The sequence below is a fragment of the Phragmites australis genome, chromosome 10, assembly GCF_958298935.1.
Source record: "Phragmites australis chromosome 10, lpPhrAust1.1, whole genome shotgun sequence".
Classification (NCBI taxonomy): Eukaryota; Viridiplantae; Streptophyta; class Magnoliopsida; order Poales; family Poaceae; genus Phragmites; species Phragmites australis.
This window is the reverse complement of record NC_084930.1, coordinates 17,496,675-17,510,756: the sequence shown is the minus strand read 5'-3', so window position 1 is coordinate 17,510,756 and position 14,082 is coordinate 17,496,675. Positions and strand designations below refer to the sequence as shown.

Sequence of the window (14,082 nt, the reverse complement as noted above, 5' to 3'; positions counted from 1 at the left end):
GGTTTGGACCGGTTACCGAGCGGTTTTTACGATTTATCGAGCAGTTTTCTCGAATTTTCCGCATTGTCGGTAACCGCTCGGTTTTCTCGATTTATCGAGAGCGGTTTTCTCGATTTTCAGTGAAGTTCAACAAAAGACCCAAAAATTATCTCAATCTTGTAAAATCAATAACTAATTCATCTGAGCTTCAAATCAAGTGAAACAAATTTTTTTGTGTCCTTGTAACATGATCTACATGATAAAAGTATTTTTACTCATAAAAATATTTAAAATTTTCTGTGAGAAATTGTATTTGTTAAACCAAGTTAAATGCATAGTTCACTCTTTGCTAATCAAAAAATCATGAAACTAATTTTGTTAGTCTTCTTACATGATCCTATGTCTTTTAAAAATACATGAACTCATGAATTAGTTATTGTAACATGCATGATTATGTAAATGTGTTGCGACTAGATTAATTCATAACTGACCAATCACACCTCAAAAATTAGTGAAACAACTTTCATTAGCTTATTTATACTATGATTTACGTAGAAAAAATAATAGTAGACATGAAAAAGTTAATTACAATGCTATTTCTTAACATATTCACTTTATACTTGTGAACTTTGTAAAAATCATAGAGAAATTAATAAAACTCTAAATAAAGTGAAATCAATTTTAAAGATTCTCTTAAAATACGTTTTACACAAGAAAAATATGTGTTTGCATGTTAAACTTTTCCTTAACATGAGTTAATAACTGAGCCGCACGCTTCAATTTTTTTCATTTTTTTCAAACTTCCTCCCTATAGAATATGATGTAAACGACATTATTTTTGAAAAACAAATTTCACATAAGGTCTTAGAATTGTGTCTAGTTTTTTAAGATATTTTTTGATTTTTTTATTTTTTCGAATTTTTTGAATTCAAATTCGGTTACAGTTCGTTTCTGAAACTGGACCGGACCGAGAAGGTCGGTTATCGCGGTTTTTGAGCGGTTACCGTCAGTTTTTTGAACCGTGCTTGCACGTGCATTGAGCTGTAGTTAAGTCTACTCTATAGATTCTGCCGCCGGAGCCCTCACCCGCCACGCAGGTCCGAAATGCGGATCTAACGCTGTAAACATAGCTCCTTGATCAAAGAGCTGAGCCTCCTGTGTAGCAGATATTTCCCCCTGCCTCGTGAGGTGCTTAGCGATAGCTTTTCCCCACATCTCACCAGCATCAAGTCCTGAGCGTGCTTTCTTCCACCAATCGACAAAATAGTAGTTGCATTTGTGAAAGGTGTACTCCACGATGGTAGATACCGGCATTGCACGGATACCTTTAAGGATGTTGTTGAATACCTCTGAGATATTTGTGGTCATGGTTCCATACCTACAGCCACCCGCATCATACGCTAGCGCCCATTTGGACTTATTAGGCATTTCGCTCTTCAATCACTCTGTCGCAGGCTCGTTCAATATCTTCTCCAATTCTACAAGCTTCTTGTCGAACTATCTCTCCTCTTTAACTTTGCAAAGTATCTTCAGTTTTTTTAGTACCTCCTTGCTCTTCTGTCTTCTCCAAATATTTACAGCAAAATGACGCATGCACCACCGGTGCACGAGAGGAGGGTAACCATCCATTTGTTCTCTAGTTGCATTAAGGAGACCCTGGTGCCGATCCGATATCATACAGACTTGGCGCCCCACGCCAATTACGTGACGACGAATCAGGAACAAGAACCAAGACCAATTACTGTTCCTCTCTCCCTCTGTCAGCGCAAATGCTAGGGGGATCAACTGATCCTCTGCATCGATGCCAATAGCAATCATTAGTGCACCCTTACACTTTCCTATTAAGAAAGTGGCGTCGACACTAACCACGGGCCGACAATGCTTGAAGGCCTCCATGCATTGAGGAAAGCACCAAAACACACGCTGCATGACCGGCTTAATGACACCACCATCGCTATCCATCATGCCACTAGTTGAAATGAACCACTTCGTCCCGAGGTTGAAATGTGAAATTGCATCCAAGATCTGAGGGACCCTCGCGTCTGCCTCCTTCTAATCTCCCCATAGTAATGCCATAGCATGTTGCTTTGCTCTCCATTCCTTGACATACAACATGCGGTAATTTGTAAACCCAACTATAGACTCAATTGGAGCCACAGTCGTACCCGGGTTCGCCCAAACGATGGGGGCGATGCGCCGACCAAGGTACCTCACCGTGCACTGGGAGTGCACTTGTTCCAGCCTCGCAGACCCGCAAGTGCGAGGTTGTTTCACATTTGTGACCTTCCATCGTCGGCCGTCACTTGGGATACGACGGACCCATACACCCAATCCACAACCTTTCTGGCATTTCAAAGAGTACCTCTCATTCACATAAGAATGAACCACGTCGTACGGCCTGTGGTGCCGAACTGAGTAGTCCCTAAACCAGAACTTCACTTCATCAAGACTATCAAATAGCATCCCCTTCTTAATCAACTCCTTCTCACTGTCTCGTTCCTCCTCCGTCGACATTAAGCCATTATCACAAAGAGCATTCTTGGTCAATGAAATGTCCTCGTAACCCGGCACCTCGGGCACATCCACATGTACAGCCTTGAGTGTCCGTATCTCCTGCTCCGTGTAAATTCCATCCCACCAAGCTGCCTCCTCATCCTCTCCCGCTTCTCCTCCCACCTCAACACCCCTGTGTTGTTGCTCAACACCAGACACATGTTCCACTTCTTCTGCCTCATCATCTTCATCTTCATCCTCATTGTTCGATGAAAATACTACTATTTCCTCAACATTTCTCTAAGCCTCCTCATCCTCAAAATAACCATCATCGAAGTCATTGCATACAACAGCTAGATCAAAGTTATTGGAACCACCGGTATGTACCTCTTAAACAGATGCACGAGTTACCTCTGGAACTGTAACATCCGCGAGTTTGGAGGCACCGGCAACCTCTGCGACAAGACAGGGAGTTTCCTGGGTCAAATGCTCAACATGCTCCACTTCCTGGCTACTACTGCCCGGCACATCCTGAACCGATGGCATCGAGCTTCCTCTGACACCCACATCAACTACCAACTCCGTACAACATACTTGATAATCATTCACACATTCCTTGTACAACTTCTAATCAATTTCTGACGTCAAGTCCATAACAACATAGTGAGCCCTACCACCCCTGCCAGCACCAAACCTTTCCCGTACGGTTACATTACTTACATCCGCATCACCATTCATAACTGCCCTAACCCGAGCAACAATTTTGTCGAAACAAGGAGGGTTCCCAAATTTCAACACTTCCTCCCTCATCTTATCAAATTCCCCATTTGTATTAACCGTGCCACCACAAAACATACGAACAATCCGTTTCATCTACAAAAACCATCCAAACATTACACGTGTATACAAATAGCATCGCTATAACACATGCAAATCCTACATATTATACATTTCAATATGATTCAAATTCATCTCAACAATTCAAAAATAATGTATACACACAAGAACATGCATTGCTCATATACATTAAGTGTAGCTATATGTATTTCAATTTCCTACGCTCAAACAATTGCATGCAAAAAATTTCACACGATACATATGTGTTACTATACATACATAGTACGATATATGAGCTCCGATCTAGACTGAAACGTACAAATTTCATAAATCAACAAAATCATAGTCTAAACCCTAACTACCCAAGAACTAACAATGTAAACCAAAAACAACACAAATACTTGGTGAGATTAGAGGAGCTACCTTCCTAGGACACTCCCCCCTCAAATCCCCTTCGAATCGGACCCGAAATCAGTGGAGAATAGAGGGAGGAGGGCGTCGGCGGTGCGTGGCGTCTCTGCTGCTCGCGGATGGGTGAGGAAGAAGAAGCCTGGTGGGGAGAGAAGGGCCAGGACGCGGCCTGTATGCAGCTGTGTCACGCCAAAGGGGGTGGCATGACAGGAGCCGTGCCAGCCCCCATGGCGCGACATAGGTGAGGAGAGAAGGGCCAGGGCGCCCTCCTGTATGGCACTGTGTCACGCCAAAGCGGGTGGCGCGACCGGAGTCGCGTCAGCCCGCCTGGCGCGACACAGGTCTGCCACGTCGGAACGCCGCATGGTATGGCGCCAGACGACCGCCAGCGTGGCACCTCAGTCACACTAGGCTGCTTGGCATGACTAAGTCGGGAGCCACGCCAAAACTCTTGGCGTGATAAAAGGGGTTACTTCCTGAAATTTTAGATCCCCACATGCTTTTATTAAAATATTAGTATTAAATAGGCTAAAAAAAATTCTAAAGCCGAAGCTGTACCAGCAACAGTTTCGTCCCTGCGTGCCGTCCATGGCTTCGCCGCTTCTGCATTTGTTAGTTTATTGTAAGATGACATCCGTTCGCTAATCATCTGCTCTATGGACCATTACACATCAAATAGCTAATATGGACAATTACAAACGAAGGTGCAAGCAAGCATATTGCTCGCCCAGTCCGAAACTAATCCTTCTCCATCCAATCAGTAGTTCCATGCTGATATAAGAACGATGCCGAAAACCGTATTTTGCATTACAGATGAGTGGAGCACAAAAGAGTAATCTCGTCAAATCCCAGAGAATGACGCCTGCTATTATCCTCAGATTGGCTTGGAGGATCTTAGCAGCTAGAGAACTTTTGATAAAGAGGGGAAAGACACAGCAACAAACATATTGAACAACATACATCAGCATAAAAGATTATTAGACATAACGGAGGATAGTGTAGCTAAAATAAACCAGTAGAACATACATTCGGTGATCTTTACTTCGCTCCAACCAGAAAGGGCTGTAACGAAAAGAAGACGTCCAAACATAATGCTGCATGAAACATTCAAGCCCAAGATTCAAGATGCATCCCAAACCACAACCATCTACCAATCTTACTTGATAACCAATCTGAAAACAAGCAATAAACCTTAAAAGAAAAATGATGACTACCTGTTTGCAGTAATATGAGATCAAAACTAAATCAAGATATGGGGCATAGATAAAAAAAAGGCAACATCAGAGAAACAAAAACACAGAGCAACACATCAGCATACAATCGAAAATATATTCCTACAAACAGAATGATAAGATTATATAAGATCATCCACAGCCACAAAACAGAGATCTTGAGAAGTATCTGGACTCTGAAAAATGATGAAATACCTTGAAAAGAAAAACAAAACACATGATTAACAATTCTCAGCGCTGATACCCACAGAAGTCCCAAACCCATGTCAGAGAGCTATAAACTGTAACAACGAAGTGACGGAGGTAAGCACAAACTCCAAATCATTATTCCCTTTTTTAAGCACCACTCCAGTTACTCCAGATCACAACCACTCTCGATCTAATTGGACCAACGAATCGTTCTATCGGCCATGAACCTATTTCTTTTTTCAATGAAAGACAACTTAGGTAAACTAGTTTAAATCCGGCCAGCAAAAGTCCTAACGTCGCAAAATAGATCCAAACCTAGTGCCAACTTGAATAAGCAGAGAAGGAAAACAAGCCACACCAATAACAAAACCGAAGTCCATACAAATATATAGAAAAGTGACAATCCAACAACTCCTGATGCACAAAAGTCAAAAATTCCAAACCTTCCATCTTAAGGGTTCTGATTATCAACAAAGTAATGCAAGTAGGCATCACAACACAAATCATTAGCCCTCTAACTATTAACTGGAGCCACCCCTGCAATCTCAATCATATAGAGGCAAAGAATTCTTCAGCAAGTGAAGCATACGATCAATTGGAATTACCATTGGAATTTAGCTTTCAGATTCCTCAAGAGCCCCCACATCCCAAATTACATACCACAACCTAAATCGCAGACAATCAAGAGGTAAAGTTAACCAAGCATAGAACACAATCGACGACAATAATAACATTACCAGAATAGAACGTTCTAACAGCATGTACTAGATTGAAACGAAATTAATCCGGGATTATTTAACAATCTCTGACCTACAAACCATATCTCATCGCATCACAGGATTGTGCTGGCAGTAGTACCAATCCATCACAGCCAGCCCACCACAGCACCATAATACTAGAGTTGAACAAGATAGAAGTCATATTAAGTAATTGGGAAAAGCAAGAAAGCTTAGATCTTGTCGATGTCCTCGTCCTCGAACTGGATGTAGTCGTTGTCGCCGTCCTCTCCCTCGGGCCCGTCGACGTCAACGCCCTCGTTGAGCCTGAGCGTCTCGGGGAGCTCCCCGTAGGCCTTGAGCAGCCTGGCCTCGTCGTTCATGTACTTGAGGATGACGTCGGCCTTGTCATCCTGGTAGTCGCGGAGGCCGACGAGGACAATGTCCCCGGCCGCGATCCAGACCTTCTTGTGCATCTTGCCCCGGATGTGGCAGAGGCGGCGCGTGCCGTCGACGCAGATGGCCTCGCACCGCCCGTTGCCGAGCATCCGGGTGACCTGCGCGTACTCCTGCCCGTCCTCCTTGAACACCAGCTCGCGCTTGTCGTCGTCGGCCTCGTTCTTGCCCCGCTTCCGGTTCTTGCCTCCCTTACCTTTGTTCTTCGGCATCTTCGGACGCGGAGACGGAACCGCGAGATCGAGATGGGGGGCGGTGGTGCTACGGGTTTGCGGTTTGTGGGGTTGGTTTGGGCTTGCGGCTGTGCGTTTATGTGGGAAGGCGGGGGAAGAGAGAGGGGTGAAAATGGATGGATGGATATTGCTGATTTTATATTTTATTTTTAGTTTGGAGTCGAATACGGATAATGTTAAATACATGTATAGATATATATAATATTAGTCACGGATATAGATGAATATGGATTGAATATATGATAAGTCCGATACAGATAATATCAGTCACGAATATTTATTTAGATATTGAGTAAAAGAAATAACCATATATATTATATATATTATGATTATTTGACTATTATACATATCTAAAACTCAACTATATTATAAGTCCAACAAACAAATCAATAATTTGCTCTCATAGAAGGAGTTATATTAGAGTAAAATTGGAGAAGTTATGAGTGCATAATACACATCGTGAAGTTTTATTAATTATTTGAACATATTAATAACTTTAAATGAAAAAGTATCAACTACAAACTTATAGATCGCATCGAGAGCTATCATTTTCATATAAAGATCGTCCTCATCCGATTCTGTATGAAAAAGTTACAAGCTCCAGAAGATATGTTTAGATAGTCTTCAGATATATCCGATTTCATTCTCGGATATCCGATATCCAATAGTATCTGGCTCCCTATATCCAAATCCGATATTCGATACAACTATTTGAGATCTGATCTGATATCCAAGATTTCTTTCGGATATCTGATATCTGAGATCAATTAGCATATAAATTGAATTAGGCGATCGGACAGGCAGAAAAAATCCAGCCTGTTTCCACCCCTAGGAAGAGGGGTGGAAGGAGAAGCCAAATTTTTTTTAATATTATTTTTATGGTAATTTCAAAAATAATACGAAAAATCATGAATTTTAAAAAATATCATATTGTTAGTTGGCACACATAAAGAAGCATATGTTATAAGTGTAGGAGATTTTTTGGACTCATAAAGCCTACAAGGGCCATCACAAAAGCACATCGATGATTTAACTTTTTAGGGGATGGAAGTCCCTCAATGTTTCTGGGGTGGATTTGGTGGAGCTGAGAAAGATATTGTAGTTGAGAGAGCTGAGAAAGAAGTAGTCTATCTATGGTTCATAGTAGGATTATTTATGGTGGCTAGAGATTGGTGCATGGTCTGAGTGTATGGGCATGACTGGGGGTTGGAGCATGAGAGTATTATGCATAAGGACAAATGAGTAGGGATTTTGTGTGAAAGTTGAAAAAGTTATGGTATTGATTTCCTGTGAAAACTATAACTTGGTGTAGTTATCTTATTTTGTAAACGTTCAGCAAAGAGTATTGACTCTGTGCGGAAGACAAGGAATACTATAAAAACATTAAGCTTAGAAAAGATGTACAGGTAGAATGATAAATCTCGGTCATTTTATTGATGAAAGTAAATTATATCATATATAATGCTCATCATGCTACTGCATTCTTCATTTAAGACTAACTGAGGAAGATCTGATTGAAGTGAACCATACTCCAAATAAAAATCATGGTTCTCTATAACTTACACTCTCATTTTATCAGGCATGTTCCATTCATCTAGGATGACAGTATTAGAGGACTCATCGTCTTTATCATCTTCATCATCACCATCATTATCTCTCATATTTACAAACTGCAATAAAGCTTGTTTCTCACACTCGATGATAGTGTCAAAAACGTCGACCAACAGAGAGATGAAAGCGTGGAGCGTCACTAGCATTGTACTATAATATTTACTGGACGGTTCAACAAAAATTATAATTTTCATGACCTGGTCCAAGGAAAATTATTTTTCTTGATCCGGTCCAACGAAAATTATTTTTCCTATAATGGTACATCAAAAATTATTTTCACGATATGGTCCTACGAAAACTTTCTATTTTTTCTATATGGTCATGCGAAAACATCTCTCGTTTTTCGCTCAACTGTAGTGCGAGAACTCTATTTTTCATGGTATGGTTTTTATATTTCCGTTTTCCGCTAAATGGTCACGTGAACCAGTGATATTTTAAATTTCATGATTTTTCATATTATTTGTGAAATTATAGTAAAAATAATAATATTAAAAAAACTTGTGAAGCATAGAGGGGACGAGTTGTTCGTACAGTTGGATCTAGGGTTTGAGAGATTGGACGGTTTGGATTGCGCTGTCTGGGTCGGTTTCTAGATAAGCGGGGGGTGGACACGAGTCGGGGGCGTGGCCCGATAGAGTTCATGTTGCGTACGGGATGCCTAGTTCTATTCTACTGTTCGACGAGGAATTCATTTTCTTTGCAAATTGGGAATCCAGGTAGGATAGGGAAAGCTGGGGCTTGGTCCTAGTTTTCACTTGAATCTTTAAATGTACTTGCAGGCTACGTTATGTTTCAAACAAAGATCGTAATTTGTGCTCCTCTTTAACACTATAATAAATAAATCATAATATAATGTGTTCTTTTGGGATAAAATATACTGTACTTCGAACAAATTCGGGGTGTTCATTCAAATTAAAGTAGGGTCAGACACTGGCGGGTTTAGTATTCTGAATTTAAGTGTATATATGATATTATATATAGCTGATTTTTTTCGGATAACCACTAAGAGTACAAGCATGCATCACAGAGAAGGAAATAAATTATGTTCTACTTCTACCGTTCTACTGATTGTTTGGAAATGAAAACAAAAAAACTGAGATGCAAATGCCACAGCTTGTGCAGCTATGAACTTGTGATTACTTGTTTCAGTTATGAGTGAATCACAGAATTCGATACCAGAGATGCAAATGCCCAAGCTGCACTGCACATCTGGAACTAGGCATGCGGAAACAAGCAAATCACAAGTAGAAAAACAGAGATGCAAATGCCCAAGCTGCACATCTGCACATCTATGTACCAGTGCAGCTCCAATGTAGCGAACATGTTTTTAAGATATGTATGTGATTTTGGTGATTAATAATAATATAGTTAATAAGATTAATATGTTTGTTAAGTCTATATTTTTAGTAGGTCTTATGGATGTAATATATGAAGAAACTACCGAAGTGTGATAAAGATTGGATTGAATTAGACAAGTTCTAATAAAATTGTACACGTCGGATGGTCTAGCGATGAAGTATTTGTACACGTCGGAGTTTTTTCCGACAATTTTGTACACGTCAGATGGTTCGACACTAAGAGGTTTGTCCACGTCAGAGCATTCTTAGAAGATATTTCAAAGGCTATACACGTCAAATGATCCGGTGATGAAGAGTTAGCTATGCTGGAGCATTTTCAAGAGTGGTGTTTCACAATGGCAGAAGGGGTTTGAATACGTTGGATGTTTTGACGTATACACCGGAGGTTTCAACAGTGTATTTTTTTAGAAGATTTTTTCTCTTGGCTCAGTAGAGAAAAGAGTTCTACACACCGGATGGTCCGGTGGATACTGAGGAGGCTTTGCTGGAGAAATTTACAGAGCTGCAATTGCTAGTTAATGGCTAGTGACAGCTGGCAACGACATACTGTGAGTGGAGGATACACACCGGATGGTCCAGTGTTTGGAAGTGGTGCACGCAGGAACATCCGGTGTTTAGAAAAAATATGAGCGTTAGAGCAACGGCTAGTACGCGAGGTTGATGCTATAAATACTTCCCATTAGGTCATCTGAGTGTGCTGAAGTTTAGAGAGGCTCATATTTACTTGAGAAGACATCCAAACCACCAAAATGCTAAAAGTGATCATTCAAGGTAATTACCACAAAATTAGAGAGAACTATTAGATCTAGAGAGAGTTGTTGCTAGGTGTTATTACCTAGAGAGGGGATCAAGAAGTGATTCTACCTTGTACCAAATGGTACGTCAGGGTCTTAGAGTCTTAGGGCGTGTTTGGATGCTTGCATCCGCCCGTGCTTGTGTCAGTCCATGCTTGCATCTGCGTATACGCTCTCGGAGATGATCGTTTGGTTTCCAGGACGGAGCGTGCAAGCGTGCTTCCGCTCGTGCAAGAATACATCACCAACCTGCATCCCACCTATGCTCGACTCGGCCTTCGCTCCCAGGCCAGGCCGAACGGATGCAGCACCGCCACAGGGGTCCACCAGTCAGAACAACGCTCGCAATACCCCCTCCCAACCGCCTGTCTCGCACACCTTCCCCTGCGCCGCCTTCCACAAGCGAATCCACCCTAATCACCTCCGGGCAGATGGACCCCCTCCCTGGCGCCGCCTTCACCGCACAGAGCGGATTGTGGTAAGTCCGGGCTCGATCCACGCGAGTGGGAGCGCGGCGCTGCTGGGGAGCGCAAGGCCACCGGGGGAGCGCGACGCCGCCGGGGGAGCACGGCGCTGGGGGAGCGCGAAGCCAGGGAGCTGGACAAGGTGCGTTCGCGATGTGCAAGTGGTTCGGGGTTAGTAGGAGGGGGATCCGAGAGAGGCAGGAAAGGGAGGCCGGGACGTTCGGGATTAGTAGGCCGAGGCGTTTGGGATCAATTTTTGTGTAGCCTACTATCTTGTGGAAAGAATGCACCTTCTTCTAATTTTGCTGCACTGCTAGCATGTTGATGCTCTGCAAATTTTTTTAGGTAATCAAGGTGGAGTAACATCTACAACAGGGAACTCTGAAGGTGCAAGAGTGGATCTTGCTGTGTGTCCCTGTGAAGAAACGAGGTAATTTGTATATGTGATTTGAAATATTGCTGTGTGAGATCAAGCTGAAAGGCTACTGCTGCTCATATGAATATTTCTAAACATAATTACAATTTGTTCTTGTTTATAATGGTTAGATGGATGATTTGGCTGTCAAGCAGCGTAAAATAATTGCTCATGTTGCAGGAGTAGTTGCTACATGTGTGTGTACACGTTGTTTTTGTATAGACGTGCAGGTCGTGAAGCACCCGTCACCTATGGTCCCTTAGCTGAAAGAGATAAAATTAGGATGGAAAACCTTAGGTTCATTTTCCACAATGATGATCGACACTATGTAGAACAGCTTCGCATGAGGAGAGCCCCCTTTTTCACTTATGCACATTACTCAGAACAAGGCGGTTGCTTAAAGATACAATTCATAGCTCCATTGAGGAACAAGTTGCCATGTTCCTGCAAGTGGTTGGCCATAATTGTAGATTTAGGTTGATAAAGCTGAATTTTAGAAGGGATTTGGAAACAATTAGTCGTTACTTCCAAGAAGTCTTGTATGCTATTGGGGAGCTACGTGGAGAGATGATTCGGCCACTGTCCAACGGTGTGCACCCAAAAATTGCAAACAGCCGCAGGTTCAACCCATATTTCAAGGTACTAGTGTTAGGTTGCGTAGTTTATGGTTCCATTTTTGCCTATCGTAGTGGTTAATTATCATTGTTTCTTACTCTTGTGTAGGATTGCATTGGTGCTATAGATGGAACTCATATGCTAGCTAGAGTCCCAACTAGCACGGCAGCTGCCTTTCAGGGTAGGAAGGGGGTGACCACACAAAATGTCATAGCTGCTGTTGATTTTGATCTTAAGTTCACCTTTGTCTTAGCTAGCTGGGAGGGATCTGCTCATGATGCCATCATTCTAGCAGATGCATTAGAGAAGGATGACGGCTTAAGGGTGCCCCCGGGTAAGTGTTGGTCATTAGGTAACAACAAAGTTTTAGTTAACGTAAAAATGTGCTTACTGGGACACAATTTCACCCTTCTCAGGTAAATTCTACTTAGTCGATGCAGGATATGATGTTCGTCCTGGGTTACTTCCACCATATCATGGCTGCCGATACCACTTAAAGGAGTATGGTGGAAGGAACAACCCTCGTGACCATAGGGAATTATTCAATTTGAGGCACTCGTTTCTTAGAGTCACAGTAGAACGGGCTTTCGGTGCACTGAAGAATCATTTCAAAATTATGTACAACAAGCCGTTTAACTCGTACAAAACCCAAGTGAAGTTAGTACTAGCTTGCTGCATTTTGCACAACTGGATCCTAACACACGACCCAGATGAGTGTGTCCCTAGGGAACAAGATTGGACTCCAAACCATGTGGAGCCCAAAGCACATAATGATGTTGCATATGACAACAACTCTTGGGCAGCAAAGAGGGACGAGTAGGCACTAGCTATGTGGAACAATAGGGGTAACATGCGTGTGAATGACACCGTGTAATAATTGGTACTTCTATTTTTGCAATGGTTTGTAGACTATTTTCATATGTAACTGACTATGTATTATTGGTAATTTAAGTGCAGTTTTTAGTACTGTTTTCAGCCCATTCTAGTGCTGATTTCAGTCCTGTTTTCAGCTCAGTAAAGTGCAGTTTGTAGTCCTGTTTTCAGCCCATTTAAGTGCAAATTTCAGTCCTGTTTTCAGCTCTTTTAAGTGCAGTTTTTAGTCCAGTTTTTAGCCGAGTTTGCAGCTCATTTAAGTGCAGTTTTCAGCTGAGTTTGCAGCTCATTTAAGTGCAATACTTACTGAGTTTTGCAGGAGATGGCTGAGCATGGGGGTGGCAGTGGGGTGAGGAATCAACTGAGGTGGAAAGCTCACATGTCCAACATGATGCTGCGTCATGTGGTTGCGCTGATTGAGGGTGGAGTGCGGACTGATAAGGGCTTCAAGGAGGCGCACCTAAACACTGTTGCAAGAAAAGTGACAGAGCAGTGCGGTGTAGAGGTAAGCGGGAGTCAAGTGTACAACCACCTCCACAAGTGGAGATCAAGGTGGGTGAAGATATGCAAGCTGCGGGACTTGTGGGATGACAACACGAACTCCATCGTACTAGAGGACGAGCACTACAAAGGCTACATCAAGGTTGATGCATCACAACTGAATTCAGTGTGAAACACTTTAATCTATTTTCTTACAAATACCACTTCTATTTGTAGGATCACCCTGCTGATGTTGACTACCTCAACGTTCCTCTCGAGAACTATGAGCAGATTGTTGCCATCTTCTCTGTTGGACATGCCACTGGGAGGTATGCTATGGGCTCCAATGAGCCATTGGGAGCTCCTCCCGATGAGGTGGAGAGCGAAGGCAAGGCTGACCCGATTTTCATTGTCACCAATGCGGGGATTATCTTTCCCGAGGTTATTGGAGAGTCCGTGGATGATGACACCAACACCAACACCCCTCCACCGAATGCCTCTGAGGAGGCTACTGTTGGATCGGTGGGGGGGGGGGGAGGGAAGAGGGAAGGACTCCTCCAGTGGGGCTGGTTCCAAGAGGAAGAGTGATGAGGACATCTCCACTATTGTTACGCCCACTACACCAACATCTGCTACCACTTTTCCAACAATACAAGGACCACTCACTAGAGCTCGTGCTCATCAACTTAATCATCAGGTGAATGCGTTCCTAGGGATGCATACGAATGTTTCAAAGAATGGGATACTATTTAATTCTTGTGATGATTTCCTTGTCCTTAGGAACCAGGGAGAGGAACCGAACATGCCCAAGTGCAGAAGTGGAGTCACCAAGCGTAAAACAAGTCATATCCACGAGTTCGATTCGGATTCGGTTGTATGACAGCATCAATTTAGTTCGGCCATACCGACTTCATCCGGACTCCGTT

The 14,082-nt window shown here is 42.6% G+C and overlaps 1 protein-coding gene across 1 annotated transcript; it reads right to left on the bottom strand.

The window, feature by feature from the left end:
• Nucleotides 1–5,848: 5,848 nt before the first annotated feature.
• LOC133883736 (eukaryotic translation initiation factor 1A-like) lies at nt 5,849–6,634 on the bottom strand. The gene has a single exon (XM_062323153.1). The coding sequence runs from the start codon at nt 6,523–6,525 to the stop codon at nt 6,091–6,093; it is 435 nt and encodes a 144-aa protein (XP_062179137.1). The 5' UTR covers nt 6,526–6,634; the 3' UTR covers nt 5,849–6,090.
• Nucleotides 6,635–14,082: the final 7,448 nt, after the last annotated feature.

Coding starts and splice junctions, on each gene's coding strand:
- LOC133883736 (XM_062323153.1), bottom strand. CDS start 6,525: ATGCCGAAGAACAAAGGTAAGGGAGGCAAGAACCGGAAGCGGGGCAAG.